The sequence below is a fragment of the Sciurus carolinensis genome, chromosome 19 (genome assembly GCF_902686445.1).
Source record: "Sciurus carolinensis chromosome 19, mSciCar1.2, whole genome shotgun sequence".
Lineage (NCBI taxonomy): Eukaryota > Metazoa > Chordata > Mammalia > Rodentia > Sciuridae > Sciurus > Sciurus carolinensis.
The window spans coordinates 15,802,485-15,817,161 of NC_062231.1; the positions used below are offsets into that span (position 1 = coordinate 15,802,485).

Here is a 14,677-nt window from a genome sequence, read left to right on the forward strand (position 1 = left end):
AGGAGTCCCAAACATTCTGGCCAAATGAGCCTAATGTTTACCAGTTGACCAGGCCTGGGTCTTACAACCACCCCAGGATTGGAGGAGGGTAATATCAGTTTCCCATGAGCCATGTGGACTGAGACTAGTAGAGGGGAATTTGGGGGATTTCCTCAAAGAAAATCAGGAAGCTGTTCCTGGAGGAGGAATACTGGATGATCCTAGACAGAGAAAAATGTCCACTGAGGCCGACAGCTGAGGGGAGGAGAGTCAGTGGCTCCACAGGCAGTGCTCAAACACCTCCTCTCCTTCTACCTGTGAGCTGTTCCCCAGACCTGACTGGCTCCTGCTTCCCTGGGCTTACTGCTCACTCTGCTCCCTTGGTCTGGGACACTGCACCCCACCCCAAGCCCTGTCTGTGAAGCTAGCAGCTGCTCTTCCTTCAAGGTTCAGTTCAGATGTCACTTCTCCCAAGCAGCCTTCCCATGATACCCTGTACTCTTCACCTTGTGACAGCTGCATGTATGATTGCCTGTGTCCCCTCTACGGTGTGTATTCTCTGAGGGCAGAGCCTCTATACATCTCACATACTGCAGTATTTCCTGGTACAGTACCTAGCATAGTGCCTGGTACAGAACCAACTGTTGGATAAATATTTAATGATTGAGGATACTGTCAACTTCCTATCCCCAAATATATTCACTAGATCAAAGGCAGTAGAGCTGTGCCTTCCCCACTTACCCTCCCTCTAATCCCCTCTCCCTTTTGTCCACTCACCCATCTATACACCCATCTATACACTCATCTACCCACCATGTAGCACTTACCCACTCACCTGTCCATCCATGCATGTATCCATCTACTATCTATTCATCCATCCAACCATCCATATCCATCTCGCCATTGATATATTTAATCAATCCACCTAAACATTCATTCATTCATTCAATTATATATTAATACTTGTTGGCTATTAGTCTCTGCTTTAGTTTAGGGAATATCATCATGAATAAGGTCCTGGTCCTCAGGACTTGGCATTTGAGTTGGAACAAGCGGGGCTGAAGGTGGAATTCAGTGGTAGAGTGTTTGTCTGCAACAAGCATGTGTTGGGCCATGGGTTTGACTCCCAGCACTGACATTAAAAAAAAAAAAGCCAATTAGAATAGAATTGGGATGATACATTGTATAATAAACCTGACAAGTGAGTAAATTAAAACAGATGTAAAGTTCTACAGAGAACATAGGCCATGCAGAGTATAGGAGGTCAGACCGAAACTTTTGGGATGTCTTTGACAAGCCTTGCCCGAGTTTCTCCTATACCCAGATGCTGGAGGCAGGGAGCTTGTTGTGCTGGGGCCAGCCCAGCTCTGGAGCAGGAGAGGCACACATGACCACATCATTGAGAAGCTGTTCTCTACCAACTGGCCCTTATGCTGCCCCCAGCATATCTTCTTAGAGATACTGTCACCTTTAGATTATTTTCTTTCTTTTCGTTTACATTAGAGTCTGAAGGACTGTTCATCTAATGCTTGTCAGGGGTTCAGGATCTGAAGATCTAGACGATGTGAAAGGCAGTGTGTTTATCGGAAATGGCCATACCTAGAGGTCAAAAGACCTAGCCTGCAGGTCTCAGCTCTGCCTGGCTTGCTGTGTGACTTCAGAGCACACACTGGCTATTTCTGAGCCCTTGGCTTCTTTCAATGAGGGATTAATGCAACAAGATTTCTGGAGAACCTTCAGGCTTGTATATTCTGAGAACCCATGAAACTGAACTGAGTCCAAGAATAGTGGTGTCAGCTTACATGTACCTTTGATGTCCTTTTCTAGAACTGTTCAGGTGGAGCCCTTAGCAGGCACCAAGGGAACAGATGCCTCTTCAAAAACCTCAGGTTTCTATGTCTCAGCCTTGCTGAACCCCCACATACACCTCTGGCTCTTCCAAGTCCCTGCACCCAGCTGCTACCAGCCAGTCACTTTTGCAATTTCCAGAGCTCTTTTCTATCTACCCCCTGTCTGAGCTTCACCAGGAAGGCACAGAAAGGATAAGTGTGTTCATATTACCCAGCACAGAGGGATGCAGTTGAGACTCAAAACCAGGTCTTCTGAATCCCTTTGAGTTAGAGGACCCATCCATCCCTATTTCCTGGTTGAGGAAGGGGTTCCAGGAAGGCACAACAGCACTGTGCCCATCAGGTCTTGTTGTGGGGTCGGCCACCTTGACTTCCCAACATGCTGGCTTTGTGACCTCAAGAAGCTCATCTGAGCTATTTGAAGCCATGGTTTCCTCATCTGTAAGGCAGGGATCCCAGGGTCCTATTTAATAGGAGTTTTGTGGAAAATAAATGGAGCAGTGCATGCGAAGTGCTCAGAACAAGTACTGGCATGTAGTAGTAAGTGCTCAATAAACGTAGCTGCTGCTGTTATCACCCTGCCCCAGGGATTGTGGTGAGGATGGCTTGAATTGCTCCTTCAATAGAAGGAGATAATAGAAAGAGGTTTTTAAACTTTGAAGTAATAGATAAGTTTAAATATGACTTAACACATCCTGGACTGGCAATATCAAGCAGACTCTTCTAGGCTATTGAGCTAAGGACTTTCCATGTTGAACTGTTGTTCCAGGTACAGTCAGCCCTTCACATTCATGGGTTCTGTATCCATGGATTCAGCCAACAACAGATCAGAAATCTTCAGGAAAAAATTGTGTCTGAGCTGATCATGTACAGGCCTTTTTCTTATCATTATTCCCTAAACAATACAGTATAACAGCAAGTTATATAGCATTTACATTGCATGAGGTAAGTACTCTAGAGATGATTTAAAGTACTTGGAAGGACTTACTTAGATTTTATGCAAATACTCTGCTGTTTTATATAAGGGACTTGAGTATTTGCAGATTTTGCTATCTGTGGGGGGTCCTGGAACCAATCCTCCATGAATACCAAGGGACATCAATAAAGGAAACATCTAGAGGATGCTGATATAAATAAGCTCATCTCAGAGAGGCCCCCAGGTAGACTCTGGTGGCAGCTGTCTGACAAATCACTCTGGGCAACTGAGTTCACTGTTATCCTTGGGGTCAGGAATCCGTGAGATCAGAGGGAGCTTGGCCCCAGGGTTCTCAATGCTGTGTTCTCCACGCATGGGATTTCTGAAATGCAGTTCAGTCTGTCCTAGGAAGTTTGGCTTGTTGGAGAGTGGGACAAGTACTCTTTGGGTTGAGAATAAGAAAAGAAATCAAGGAAAAGGGGGAAAGAGAAAACAAGGCAGAGGAAAATATGGGAGGGAGAGTGCCCAGCTGGGTGCCTCTCAGTGATTGGATGGACACAAGCATGGATGATGGGCCAGGAAGAACTAGATACAAATAGAAATGCTCTGTCTCTCTCTGAGCTACTCAACCCAGATGACAGATCGTTGGTGAGATAATCAGACTCAGAAGCTAAAATAGAAAAAGTGGACATAGCAGGAATCACTGAACTCAGGAAGGGCGGAGTCCAGAAATGAACAGCAGTGGCGTGCTGGGAAAGCAAGAAACCAGGGGTGTCTGTGAATGTGGAAGGGCAGAGGAGGACATCCAGGAGGGGGACAGGCTGCCGCAGGCATGCCCAACTCTTAGCCATGTTTTCTTTACCTGAAAGAGCATACAGATAAATTGCCTCACTTCCCTATGAGCCTGCAGTCCTTCCTTTTGGCCACTAGAGGTCGAGAGTGCATTGATACTGCATGCTTCTGGTCCACCCAGTGGTTTGAAAAGGAGCCTTTGGAGCTGGTGGTTCAACATGGAAATCAGCAAGGAGATTTCTAGGACCTTCAGTAGAACTGCCAGAGAACCAAAATGAATAGAATGCAGAGAACAACTCATTCCATTAAGATTCTCAAAGAAAAGTTGCTGTATTTTTCAGGCATTTATTGTTTTGTAAGTTTTTTCTGGGGGGGCGGTGGTGAGGCAAGGCATTCAGGATGAAGGAAGGAGAGAAAAACATGGTAGAGAACAATTTTCTTTCACATTAGTAAGGTTCTGCAGAGTTTGTAAGCATTTTCTCTGAAGTCAGTTGAAAGTTCAAAGTTCTTAAACCTTCAGCCAAATGAGGGATAGTGGTGATGATGGTGATGGTGGTGATGATGATGATGGTGATGGTGGTGGTGACAGTAATGGTAGTGGTAATGCAACTCTGCACTGAAACTTTGCCTCTTTGGGCCTCATTTCCCCGTTTGTAAAATGAGGTGGTTGTTGGATTAGATGAAATCTAGGATTTCTTCTGACTCAAAAGTGTCCCTTTTATTTAATTTTTATAATAGAAATAGAGTAGCAAAGTGCAATTTTCCTTTGTAGGAATTCTTTTTATAACCAAGATAAGTGTATTCCAGAGAAGATAGACTATAAGGTTATCTAATAATATTCCTTTGAGATCTCAATTATTTGCAGGTCCATTTTACATAAAGAAACAGCTGAGGAAATTATTTGTATATGAATAGGAAGAATATTCTGGGCTGGGGATAGCTCCATTTGTAGAGTGCTTGCCTCATGTGCACAAGGCCCTGGGTTCAATCCCCAGCACAAAAAAAAAAAAAAAAAAAAGAAGAAGAATATTCTACCACGTAAGTTCTAGGAATACATAGGTAGGAGCTTTCTCATTGACATTGGAGGAAGGGGAGAGGAAGTAAAGGTCACAGCTGGTGGGGCTAGAGAGGACAGCTGAGGAAAGGTCAAGTTCACCCTATCACCTCTGAGAACCTGAAAGACTTGGGGGCTGTGGTTACCTTTTGTAGTTTCCTCTTTCCCAGCCTGTGTCTGACCCAGTAGGGGCATGATGATATTGATGATGGTGATAATGGTCATGGTGATGGTCACAAAGAAGCTGCTATTGATGATGATTAGAATCATTTCCAGTCCTTGGAAAGTTTGTGCAAAAGTAAAGAATGGCGAACACTCAGAGTGTGTCACAGGAAGAAGTGGACATAGACGTGGTACAGAACTTGAGGTGGGGCTGGGAGCAGAAGGGTGGCCATGCTGAGCCATAACGGACTGCTTATGTCTGAACGTGCGCATCCCCAGGTCATGAAAACCTACCACATGTACCATGCAGAGAGCATCAGTGCAGAAAGCAAGCTGAAGGAAGCTGAGAAGCAGGAGGAGAAGCAGTTCAACAAGTCGGGAGACCTCAGTATGAACCTCCTCCGGCACGAGGACCGGCCCCAGCGCCGCAGCTCTGTGAAGAAGATTGAGAAGATGAAGGAGAAGGTGAGTGAGGCCCCAGGCCCCAGGTGAGTGACCCCAGGAGAGACAGGGGTCAGAACACGACAGGGAGGGCTGTGTGCTCAGCTGACAACTGACAGCCTTGGCCTCACCTCGTTCCTCTGCACCTGTGGTGTGAGGGTGGAAGGATACTGTAGCACCTGCTCTCTTGGAGGTCAATGTTGAGGAGGAGGCAGATTGGCCAGGCCTCTGCCAGCCCTGGTAAGGCCCAGCTGGTGCCATAGTCAACAGTCAGCTGAGGTGCTGAGCTGACTAGAGAGGTGAACTGGGGTGGCAGGATTCATGTCCAGGGTGGGAATCATCAGGCATTAGTAGAAGGCACACTTGGTCCAGAGCCCAACTGGTGGTTACGCACAGAAAGCAGGGCTGAGTGGGACTCAGTGTGTCCCAATAAGAGAGAGCAGCCCTAATAGGCAGTGCCTGGGACACTAATTAAGGGCCTTTTATGAAATTGACATTGTCAAGCCAAAGCCCAGAGTTTTAGGATCCTCATGTATCAGCACGGAAATAGTCCTTGAGCTGGGCCTAGTGGGAGGAGTTCTAGCTTTGGAGTCCTGGTGGCTGAGTTTTGCTAGTGCCACATTTATAGCACCCCCTGAACCACAGCGTTCAAATCTGACAGGGATGGCCCAAGGTCTCATCTCTCATCCATTGGCCATGGCTGCCCAGAGCGCAGTGCGGAGGGTTGTGAGGCCCTCTCCAGGCTTAGTTAGAAGTGGTGCTGTGATCATTCAGTGATGTCTGCCATGGCAGGGGCATGACAAAGGGAGTACACATGCTGCTTTTTGTCATTCTAAACTAAGTGACTTCTAAGATTCCTTTCTTCTTGAAAGGTTATGATATTGTTGCCGAATTCGCCACATTTGTGTAGACAACCATGAAAATCTTTGCAGAACCCTTTCTGTCTGCCACATGCTTGCACCAGATGTTTATTTGGGCTTCTATGAGTCTAATTCTATGAGTATAGAGTCCCTTAACTCTAAAAATTGTAGGCAGTTGGGTGGGAACAAAACCCATTGGGACTCGGGTGAGCTATATATAGATGGTCCATAAGTATATAAAAAGATGCTCAGCATCATTAATGATTAAGGAAGTGCAAATCAAAATCATGATGAAGTATTGTGTCACAGCCACTTGGATGGCTAGAATAAAAAGGCAAAGAGAAGTATTGGTTAGGATGTGGAGACTGGGATCTTTACACACTGCTGGAGAGAATGTAACATGGTATGGTATTCACTTTGGAAAACAACCTGGCAGCTCCTAAAAATATAAAACAGAGACTAAATAACCATGTGACTCAACCATTCCACACCTAAGTGTCTACCCACGAGAATTTAAAACATATCATGCAGCCAGGTATGTGGTGCATACAGGTCATCCCAGCAACTCAGGAGGCTGAGGCAGTAGGACTGTAAGTTTGAGGCCAACATCAGCAACTTAGTGAGACCCTGTCTCAAAATAAAAACGATGAAAAAGAGCTGAGGATGAGGCTCAGTGGTAAAGTGCCTCTAGGTTCAACCCCAGTATCAAAATAAACAACAAAAAAACACCACATCCTTGTAAAAATGTGTTCATCGAATGTTCACAGATGCATTGTTCACAATAGCCTCAAAATGGAAACAACTCAAATGTTCATCCATTGACGAATGGATGAGTAAACTGTGCTCTATCTATAAAATGAAAAATTTTTCAGCCATAAAAAGAATCATAGCACTGACACATGCCCAACATGGATGAACCTTGAAAACATGCTAAGTGAAGGAAGCCAGTCACAGAAGACCACATATTGCACAGTTTAATTTGTACAAAATGTCCAGAATAGACAAATCCAAAGAGATAGAAAGTCAACTGTTGGTTTTCATGGACTGAGGAAGAAGAGAATGAAAAGTGGCTGCTAACAGGTGTAGGGTTTCTTTTTAGGGTGACGAAAATGTTCTAAAATTTAGGTGGTAGTGATGGTCGTACAACTCCATGGATATAGTAAAAATAAATTAAAATAAAATAACCAGGCATGAATTATAGGACTATGACATAGAGGGAAATGTAGAGGGATAGTGAGAGGATTGACTGGGGTTTTGGAGACTCATCTCTAGTTCAGAGTGTATGCTGATTAGTCATTTGGCTCTTGGACAAGGGGCTTCTCTTCTTCAGTTCTCATTTCCTCACCTGTAAAATAGGAGAATTCCATGAAGATGCCCTTATGATCATCTCCAAGTATAAAATTTCATGAGTCCACAAGGGCTAAAAATGGTCTCAGAGTCAGAGTTTCCTGTGGGCCACAGGAAATGGGTCAGGAATATCAAAGCTTTCTGTGGGGGCCAGGTGCATGTCTGACACTGGATATCAATGCCAGAGGCAGTCTGCTGGAGGTTCTCAGACCAAGAGGACCTTGGAGAAAAGTCAAGGAAGGTCTCTGAAAAAAATCAAAAGACTGGCCGGGTCTGGTGGTGTGTTCCTGTGATCCCAGTGGCTCTGGAGACCGAGATGAGAGAATCACAAGTTCAAGGTTAGTCTAGGAAACTTAGCGAGACCCTCAGCAACTTAGTGAGACCCTATCTCAAAATAAAAATTAAAAAGGGGTTGGGGTGTGGCTCAGTGGTGGAGTGTCCCTGGGTTTGATCACAGTACTGGGGGCGGCGGGGGGGAGAAGACTGCCATTGGGGCTCCTCTGCTAAAAAGGTACAAGTTGATGTAGACTAAGGAAGGTTTAAGAGGGTCGAGGCGAGACAGGAAAACCCTGTTTCCTTCAGGAGACTTGTAGTTTTACTCAGCCCTGGGACTCATCAGTCTGAAAGGGGCAAGGATATCTTTCCACCCTGCTTTCTCCTTGCTCTTCCCTGCCTGTCTGGCCCAGAACAGAGCAACTCCTGGGAAGCGGTTAAGCACCCAGGTGACACCTCTGGCGGTCCTGCTTCACCTCTCCCCCAACTCAAATCCACCCAGCCATTCTCTCTCCCCTCCTCCTCCCTCTGCTCCTTCCGTCAGTGAAAATCATCCAGCATGGACCTTGGGTGGGACCATTCCAGGTACTGTGGACCCAGCAAGGAACAGGACTGATCTAGTTCCTGACTTCATAGAATTTACTTTTGGTGAGGGACACTGACAATCAACAAGTAAACAGCTTTTTATATACATAAAATTCCAGATGGTGGGAAGGGCTTGTGAAAGAAAATAGCAGGGCAAGGGGAGAGATGGAGGAAGAGGGAGGGTGGAGGTGCTGGGGGTGCATTTTGGGCCAAGTAGTGACCTTGGGTAAGAACCTGAGTAACAGGGAGCAGGGCAGGTGGAGATTCAGGGGGGTGACCACAGTGAGGCTGAAGGCCTGGAGGCAGGAGTGAACTTGGTCTCTTAAAGGTTGGACAAAGGAGTCTGGGAGAGGGAGGTAGAGCCTGTAGGAAGATGGGGCTGGAGAAGTGGACAGGGCACAGGTCATGAAGGGCTTCCCAGGCCATCGTGAGCAGCTTGGGAAGCCACTGGAAGGTGCTAACTAAGGGTCTTCTTTATAACCCACCCTTATACCACCAAACAGCAGCTGGGCACCGCATAGCATCAGTGGCTGCATGTGCCATGCGAAGAGAACTTGTTACAGAGTCCAAACCTTACTCCCTGGCATGGAGATATTCATAGGTGTGGGCTCAGCCCTAACAGTTACTCTTTTCTTCTTCCAGAGGCAGGCAAAGTATTCTGAGAACAAGCTGAAATGCACGAAGGCCCGGAATGATTACCTGCTGAATCTGGCAGCCACCAACGCAGCTATAAGCAAATACTACATTCACGATGTTTCTGATCTGATCGATGTGAGCACCCTGGGGAGCCTGGAACTGAGGGGGCCAGACTGAGGCTGGAGCAACTCAGCAGCTGAAGGAGGGACTGGACTTGGTCCTTAACTGAGGCTGACGTGTGGGGTGGCCAGGTCTTTGGGCCCTGCTGGAGGGGGAGGGAAGTGAATGGGGCCTACGCTGTGTGTGATGCCTTAGGATTTCTATTTCCTGGGTGAGGCGAGCTCTGGTGGACGCTCCAAGCTTGGCTTGGGCAATCATGAGTGTATTCAACACATCTTCCCAGGCATGCTACTCTGCACCAGGTCCTTTGCTGGGCGTGAGGGTTATGGAGTGGATTCGTTCACAGTTGATGCCCTTGGGGAATCTCAGTGTAGTAAAGAGATGTTAATATATTCAGTGCCCCAGGTCCAATCCGTCAGACACACGTGAAAGAATATAGTGAATCAGACCGCGGCATAGATCAGCTTGTGGGGATGTTGCTGGGGGAGACATCAGACAGCCAGAGCAGATGGAGAGGGTGCACTGATCTGTAGTGCCAGCTGGAGGACAGCAGGCTTGGAGGAAGAACACCGTGAGCAGCAGCGTCAGCATCGGGGTTGGAACCTAGACTCTTCCTTTCATCCCCACCTTCCTGCACAACTGGGCTCTGCAGATGCTCAGTAAAGGTTCAGTACTGGTCACAGAATCCTTATCCTCTGGCCTTAAGTGTGTCTGTGAAGAAATCAGTGGATCTCTGTTCTTCCCTTGGCTGCAGAGGGGACCCTTTATTACCATCCTAATGGGAGGAGACACTGAACCTTCCAGATAACCTAAGACCAGACCTTCCCTCTTTCCTGCCTCTCAACTTTCCTTTTGGCTCTGTTGATTTTTTCATTCATTCATTTACCAAATATTTTTTAAGCACCTACTGTGGTCTAGGATGTGAGGTGCTACAGTGGGCTAGAGCCAGTAGGTCTGCCTGCAGGGAGCATGCTCTGCAGAGGACACGTTAAGAAGTAGTTGCGGGGGTCACAATAAGAGATGCAGGGAAACCTGGGCTGCTGAAGCAGGGACACCTGACACAAACTCCAAGTGCGGAGGACATCAGGGAAGGCTTTCTGGAGGAAGTGAACTGTAAGCTGAATCTGGAGGGAAGGGTATTCCAGACAGAGGGGACACGTGTAAAAATCTAGAGATGAGAAGGAACGTGGTGAATGTGGGGAGCTGAGAGAAGCGCTCCTATCGTGCACATCTCAACCCCCACTTCCTCTGCGGACTTTGGAGGGGTTTGTGTGCGAGTGCTGAGGAATGGGAGGTGATCTGAAGTCACCGTCCCAGCTGTGTCATCTACACCCTCTGTCCTTGCCTCTTCCCAAGTGCTGTGACTTGGGCTTTCACGCCAGCCTGGCCCGCACCTTCCGGACCTACCTCTCAGCTGAGTACAACTTGGAGACCTCGCGCCACGAGGGGCTGGATGTGATCGAGAACGCCGTGGACAGCTTGGATTCCCGGAGCGACAAGCACACCGTCATGGACATGTGCAACCAGGTCTTCTGCCCTCCACTCAAGTTCGAGTTCCAGCCCCACATGGGAGATGAGGTAGGTTTCCCCAGGAGGCCAGGCTTGAGGCTGTGTCTCAGGTTCATTTTCTTTTGCAAAATACACAAGACCATGAAATCTAGAAAGAGCAAAGATTTATTTAGCTCCTGGTTCTGGAGGCTGGGAAGTCCAAGAATGTGGTGCTGGTCTCTGCTCAGCATCTGGTAAGGCCCTTCTTGTTGCATAACAACACAGCACAGGATGCCTCGTGGCAAGACAGAGCAAACACACCAGCTCACACCTGTCTCCTCCCCTTTTTTAAAAAACCACTAATGCCATCCTGGGGTCCCCACCTTCATGACCTCATCTAATCCATGAACATGATTTTGAGGGTTAAGTTTCCAACACATGAATTTTGAGGGGACTCACTGAAACCATAGGCTGCTTCTATTCTCTCTCATCCTGCTAGAACCTTGGTGGGAGGAGAACATCATCCCTGGTTACATTTGCAGAATGTGTATCTCAGAGGCCTGGGGTCAGATTGTTGGTTCATGAGCTTTTCTAGCAGAGGAATTTATCACTGATACCTCTATCTAGTTGGCTCAAATCCTCACCTGCAGAATTATGGGAATTAGCAGAATTAGCCTCCATTAGAATCCCTCTTAGAAGATACCATGGGATTCCTAGTGTGCATAGAAACAGTTTCCTTGATATTCCCTCTGATGTTGCCCTTGGATCAAGTACTGCTGACCTCATCACAGCCTCCTATAGCTACTCTGGCCAGGGTACTGCCTTCCTGATTCTGTGAACCCTGGTACACCAGATAATTGAGTTCTCTTCAGTGCTTATGGTATTCAGATTGATCGATTGATTGATTTTTGGTACTGGGGCTTGAACCCAGGGTCATTTAACCACTGAGCCACATCCCCAGTACTTTTTAATAGTTTATTTAGAGACAGGGTTTCGCTAAGTTACTTAGAGCCTCACTAAGTTGTTGAAGCTGGCTTTGAAGTCACGATCCTCCTGCCTCAGCCTCCTGAGCCACTGGGATTATAGGTGTGCTGTACTGCGCCTGACCTTCAGATTCTTGCTACGTCTGAAAAGGAAGGAAGGAAGGGAGGGAGGGAGGAAAGAAGGAAGGAAGGGAGGAAGGAAGGGAGGGAGGAAGGAAGGAAGGAAGGAAGGAAGGAAGGAAGGAAGGAAGGAAGGAAGGAAGGAAGGAAGGAGAAGGAACTTGTCACTATCCCTAACACAGCACTACCAGTACCCAGGTTACACAAAATCCCTGATGCAAATAGTTCCCTGAGTTTTTCTGTGTCATTCCTTCCTTTGGGAATTTGAGTGGAAGTGGAGACCCAGACCAACAATGTACCAGAACCAGCCAGCCTCTGAATCCAGGTGGGAGTTCAGATGGGCCATCGGAGGGCACCTAGGGAGAGACAAGGAGGCACACGGAAATGGCATTTGCTGCACCCTGTAAAGGCTCCGCCCACTTGCTTCATTTGCAAAAGAGAGGCCTTCTGCTGGTGGTGCTGCTGCTTCTGATGGTTGCTCTGCCCTCGTGTTTGCCCTCTTGGCCCTTCACCTTGACCTGAAAATTCTGGCCTCATCGCTAGCACTGTGAAGTTCCGGTTGTCTAGTCAGTGATAAATAACTAACTTTGTCAACAGACTTTGTCAACAGTCCCTTATGATCTTAGCTCCATCCTAGAAGGGGTGAGATACTAAAGCATGCTAGATAGGCCAACCCACAGGTAGTAATAGAGCCCTGGATGGGAAGGTACAAGGAGAACAGTAGGTTCTACTGAAGGTTGTCCTTCAGTATCCATGGGGGACTAGTTCCAGGATCCCCCATGGAAACCAAAATATGAAGCTGCTCATGTCCCTGTATAAAATGGTCTAGTATTTGCACAGAACCTGCACATCCTCCTGTATATTTTAAGTCATCTCTGGATGACTTATACTACCCAGTACAATGTAAGTGCTTTGCCAAGAGTTGTTATGCTGCATTATTTAGGGAACAATGACAAGAAAGAAAAGTCAGCACAGAGACCATTTTTTCCCCCATGTATGTTTTCTGACCTTGGTCGAGTGACTCTATGGATGTCGACCCCCTGGATATGGAGGACCAGCTGCGCCTTTGTCAGCTCTCCCCGCCACCTCCCTCAATCAACTGGGCTGAAGAAGAGCCGTGGAGTACTCTGGGCACGGCTGCCTCTCTGAACCATTTCCTGTGGGCATTGCGAGCACTCCACCTACTGATTCATCCTTTCCATTGGCTTTTCTTGCACGATGGCTTTTTTCTAGCTACAACTTCCTGCTTTGAAATTAATGAATTTGTTTCACTTAACAAGATTGTATTAAAGCTCTGTGTAAACCCACAAGCATTGCACAAATGCAGAAGAGTGTGGCTGAGGGGCTTCCCTGGCAATGGCAGGAGGGTACACTTTTCCCATCTGGAGTTGTCATTGCTCCGTGAGCTGAGTGACCTTGGGAAGGTTGCTTGACCTTGCTGAACCTGTCTCATGGGCTCTGGAGGTGGATGTTCACGTAACCCCTGCCCTAGCTCCATGCAGGTGAGGAGGGTAGCATGCAAGCACAGTGATGGCTGTCCTTTATGCAGGTGTGCCAGGTCAGCGCACAGCAGCCTGTGCAGACGGAGCTTCTCATGCGGTACCACCAGCTACAGTCCAGACTGGCCACTCTCAAGATTGAGAATGAGGAGGTGAGTGAGCCCCTGCCTGGGAGGGATTTCCTCACAAAGGCTGCTGTCCCGGGGAGTCCGCTCTTCATGTGGAACGCATCCCAAACGATGGCTGTTCTGTAAGGTGAAGAATTACACAACCTTGAAAATCATATCCTCCAAGAATCTGTAATGGCCTGGGGGATGCTCATGAGATGCTAAGTGAAGGAGAAGCAGAGGAAGCAGGGCTCTGTGTTCAGGGTCAGCTGGAGTCTGTAGGTGTGTAGCTGGTTTTGCACAGGTGTAGAAAAAAGAGACCAGAGGGAACTACTTCAAAATGTTAACAGTGGCGTGTCTCCGCTGTGGGATTTGGAGTGGTTTCTGTTGACTTCTTTGTGCTTTTTTCTATTTTATGCAATGAGTTCCTGTTTTTATCATCAGCAATCTTAGTAGGTATTTGAAATTACACAATGAAATCAACAACCCAGGGCACCCTAGATGCATCATGGCTTTTGAGCCAGCCTTACCATACCTGGCATACCTCTGCAAAGCCTGGCAGCATGGCTTCACCCCTGGGAGGGTGCAGGTAGAAACCAAGCTGAGCTGGGTCCACTTTGATGTGGGCTAAAGAGGCCAAATGGGAAACATGGGCCCTTCCTTCCAAGAAGGACATCAGCCGACCAGAGGCCCCTGGGGAAAGGACAGACTATGGGAAGTGTCACCCCAGGTTGTAGACAGGTTTATCCTTGAGAAGTGAAGTCATGGTGGGAGGCAAGAAGACACAGACTGTCTCAGGTGTCAAGGGGGTTGTCCTGAGCAGAGAGGGCTGGTTTGCCTTACACCTCCACAAAGGACAGAGTAAGGACAAATGAGAGACAGATTGTAGCTAAGGACGATGACGAATCAAAGCCGTCCTGGGGGATGGAGGTTACATGGAGACAAACGGTACTTTTGGTTTTCAAACCTAGCAAGAGGCAGGAGATGAGCAGAGTGTTTTCTTTCTTTTTTTTATGTCCTCCATCTTCCCCCAAAGGACTTTAAATTGTTTACATGGAGCATTATGTGGTTAATAATGTTAATGGAATTTAAATTGGAAATCAGGGTCACAGAGAAAAGAATGAAGCAAATGCTCCTCTCTGTGGAATGTTAGTGGGCATGACTATCCTTAAATTTAAACCCGACCTTCCTGTCATTCTGTGGTAGAAGGAAGAGTTGCTTTATTCATTCATTTATTCATTCAACAAGCATTGAAACATTTACTGAGCACATACTATTTGCTAAACATTGTTCTGGACAGAGCATGAAGTGAGTGACCACAACACAGTACCTCCTCTCACAGAATTTTGTGGTGAGAGTAACATAAAAATTAAAACACAAAACATACTAATAAACAAGATGAGTTTGGAAAAATACCAGATAGCGTAGGCACTAAGTGAAGACACCCATAGGGCCTGATGTCATT

General features: G+C 47.1%; 1 protein-coding gene across 5 annotated transcripts in view; it reads left to right on the forward strand.

The window, feature by feature from the left end:
• Srgap3 (SLIT-ROBO Rho GTPase activating protein 3) overlaps nucleotides 1-14,677 on the forward strand; it is a 238,146-nt gene that overhangs the window by 170,926 nt on the left and 52,543 nt on the right. For all 5 annotated transcript variants that reach the window (XR_007106241.1, XM_047534586.1, XM_047534587.1 and 2 more), the window contains exons 5-8: nucleotides 5,033-5,218; nucleotides 8,902-9,030; nucleotides 10,372-10,593; nucleotides 13,156-13,257. Coding sequence is in view for 4 of the 5 variants with exons in the window: in XM_047534586.1 (XP_047390542.1) it covers nucleotides 5,033-5,218; nucleotides 8,902-9,030; nucleotides 10,372-10,593; nucleotides 13,156-13,257 (639 nt within the window). In the remaining variant the exon portion in view is untranslated. The remainder of the gene's footprint in view (nucleotides 1-5,032; nucleotides 5,219-8,901; nucleotides 9,031-10,371; nucleotides 10,594-13,155; nucleotides 13,258-14,677) is intronic.